Source organism: Humulus lupulus, chromosome X (genome assembly GCF_963169125.1).
Source record: "Humulus lupulus chromosome X, drHumLupu1.1, whole genome shotgun sequence".
In the NCBI taxonomy this organism is placed as follows: Eukaryota; Viridiplantae; Streptophyta; class Magnoliopsida; order Rosales; family Cannabaceae; genus Humulus; species Humulus lupulus.
The window spans coordinates 69,430,486-69,433,411 of NC_084802.1; the positions used below are offsets into that span (position 1 = coordinate 69,430,486).

Sequence of the window (2,926 nt, forward strand, 5' to 3'; positions counted from 1 at the left end):
ATTGTATTTTATACAAGTATTTGCTCATTATGTGTGTTGTTTTGTTGTATTACAATTTTAATTATTTTGCTACGAGCAGTATTGTTCAAACAGGTTTTGGTCAAGGCGAGTGACCAAGGACCTAAAGCTCCTCGATCACTTAGGGGGCATATAAGGTATCTAGTAAGCAAAGCATATCGAAAGGTATGTAAACACATGAGCAAAATAAGTGAAAGCATGCTAGGGTGCTTAGAGTATTTTTCAAAATTTTGTATTTTGTTAAATCAAACCAAAGTACTATGCTAAGTTCGGTCATGCGAACAGATTTTGTAATAAAATGCAAATATATTATAATGTCAAAGCGTATCCTTTTACATCACGAGCAGTCGTTGCTTGGATGTAATTGTTCAATTAAAAGTAAAAGCTACCCATGCAGCAATAAATATTTAACTGGAAAATAAGTGTATTTACATCACGACCTGTGGGCCATGTACTTAAAAAATTAAAAGAAAAAAAACATTGCAGACTAAGAGGCTGGAGGATCTTGAGGGGTGTCCTGGTCAATGACATTTGTAGCTTCATTGTCCGCCTCGTCCAAGCCAGTCGCCAAGGAGATTTCGGGCGAGGCAGGTACCCTTGCCCTCTCCTCTTCTGCCAGTTGAGCAACGCAGCGGGCTTTCTCGGCATGCCTTGCGCGATCGGGAAGGTAACTGAAATCAGCCCCTTGGTTGTGTTTCCAAAAGTCATAAAAACACTTACTCGTGGCGTTCTTGTACCTTTCCAAATTGCTGGCGTTGGCCTGTTCAAGTTTCTTGATACGACCCTCCAAGGTTGTAGTCTCTTGTCTACTCCCAGCCAACTCCTGCTCGAGCTTTTTAGCCTCGCGGTAGTTAATGCGGTTAGAATCCTTGAACTGGTCTCTTTGCTCGATGGTCTTATCCAGAGCAGTTTGCTTTTCCCTTATCTCCGCAGCCAGTTTATTCTTCTCCTCGAGCACCGCCTCAAGCTGCTTAGTGTATTTCGCTTAGGCAGCTTTGAGTTCTTCAATGTGTCGTTTCTCCAAAGTCCTGGACTACTCGGTGACGGCACCCGAGAGGAGCCAACCGATAGTAAGGGTTAGAATTGCCTGCGATCAGAGCAAAGATTAGACTGACTGTAGAGTATAAAGGGGGTTGTCTCCATAGAAAAAGATAACTTACACTAGAAAACTCATTCAATGCGCGGGTTAGGATCTAGTCAACGTCCATTGTCTCAGTCGAATCTATTGCCTCTCGGCAACGATCATGCTTCAAAATTTTTGCGACCCTGTCTTTGACCGATCTTAAGGTGCGACTTGATATGTCGCCCCCAGTGGAAGCAGGACTAGCCTGCTGAGTCTGGTTAGTTGGGGCCGGTGGAGACGGTGTCAACTCGGCAGGAGCAGTGGGAGTCTGCTGCTCGAGAGGAGAAGGAGGTGGTGTTGCATTGGCTGAGGGTCCATCTACCGTGGGGCCTACAGTGCGGGCTTTCTTGGCCTGAGGCATTTTACTGCTTTCCCCGGGATGCCTCTTGCTCGTTTTCTTTTTGCTCGAGGGAGCTTTGGGAGCCTCAGGGGCACTGTATATGTTGAACACGTACTCGGAGTCCATGTCTGAAAGAGAAGCAAATACATGAACAGTGAGATAGTATAAACGATTGAGTATGTTATGTCAGGAAAAGAAACAAAGAAAATTGTAAGTGAAATACCCGAGCTATCATTACTGGGTGATACATTATATACTCTACTAGTCTTACACTCACTCTCTGGCATGAAGAAGTCTGAATCTAAATTTGGAGCGTACTTAAAATTGCCATCTCCGTCAAATAAGTGATAGGGAATTGGCAAGCTATCTAAGAGCGACAGATCAGAACCATTCTCATTCGAAGATTCGTTGAGGGGCTCGAGGGGTTCGGTGGCCTTCTTTTTTCCTTTTCCCTTTGGGGCGGAGGGAGCAGCAGCCCGCAGGGTGCTGGAGGGTTCCCTGATTGTTACTCCTGTGGCCCTCCTCGGAGGGGCTTGTTCCACGTCTGGGTGCTGCTCAGGAACCTCTCCGCCAGCGGCTCTCCTCGTCGTTGACTCCCTCACATCCTGATGAGGAGCCAAAAGGCCGACCAGTCTTAGATTGGCCTCCGTGACCAGCTGTTTGACGCTTTTCTCTATGTCGGTCATGCTGGCTAGGAGGGCTGATCGCATCTCCATGTCTGGAGTAGGGTTTGGTCGCAACCATGGGCCTGAAACACACTAAATTTCTAAGGAAAATGCAACAAAAAATTGTAGAAAGATTGACGACCAGTGGTATAAAGACTTTACCTCCTTAAGTGAAGGCCAAGTTGTTCGCGACCATGTCAGTCATCAGGAAATACTCCTGATGGTACTTCCCCACGTTCAAGATATGAGTGGTGCCAGACAGGAAAATGCGACCTGTCTCCTAGTGACAAAAGTGGAAAACCCCTCATGTTTTCTTGGTTGGGGTTAGATTTGAGGTTGAACAGATAGTTGACCTCATGTGGAGTGGGGACATGCCATTTTTTGTGGCTATAAAGGATATAGAGTGCAGCAAGCATTCTATATTCGTTGGGAGTTATTTGAAAAGGGGTGACCCCGAAGTAATTGGCCACCCCCTGGAAAAAAGGATGAAGAGGTAGGGTCGCTGCTGCCTCAATGTGATACCTCGACCAGGCGCTGAAGGCCCCTCCAGGCAAGTTCGCCTGTTGGTCTTGAGTGGGTTGAACTAATGTCACCCTAGGGAGTCCATATTCTTTTGATATAATTAGCGATCATCCTGATCGTTACCCAGCTGACAGGTGCGATGTACCATTCAACATCTTGTTGAACAGCGTTTTGGGGCTGAGCATGAGTTTGAATGTTTGGGTCAGGGATACTCCTTTCTCGACCACTAGTCAAGGGAATTCCAGCCGAAGGAGTGGG

General features: G+C 46.3%; 1 protein-coding gene across 1 annotated transcript; it reads right to left on the reverse strand.

Moving 5' to 3' along the window:
- Positions 1 to 1,211: 1,211 nt before the first annotated feature.
- LOC133805930 (lysine-rich arabinogalactan protein 18-like) lies at positions 1,212 to 1,607 on the reverse strand. The gene has a single exon (XM_062244079.1). The coding sequence runs from the start codon at positions 1,605 to 1,607 to the stop codon at positions 1,212 to 1,214; it is 396 nt and encodes a 131-aa protein (XP_062100063.1).
- Positions 1,608 to 2,926: the final 1,319 nt, after the last annotated feature.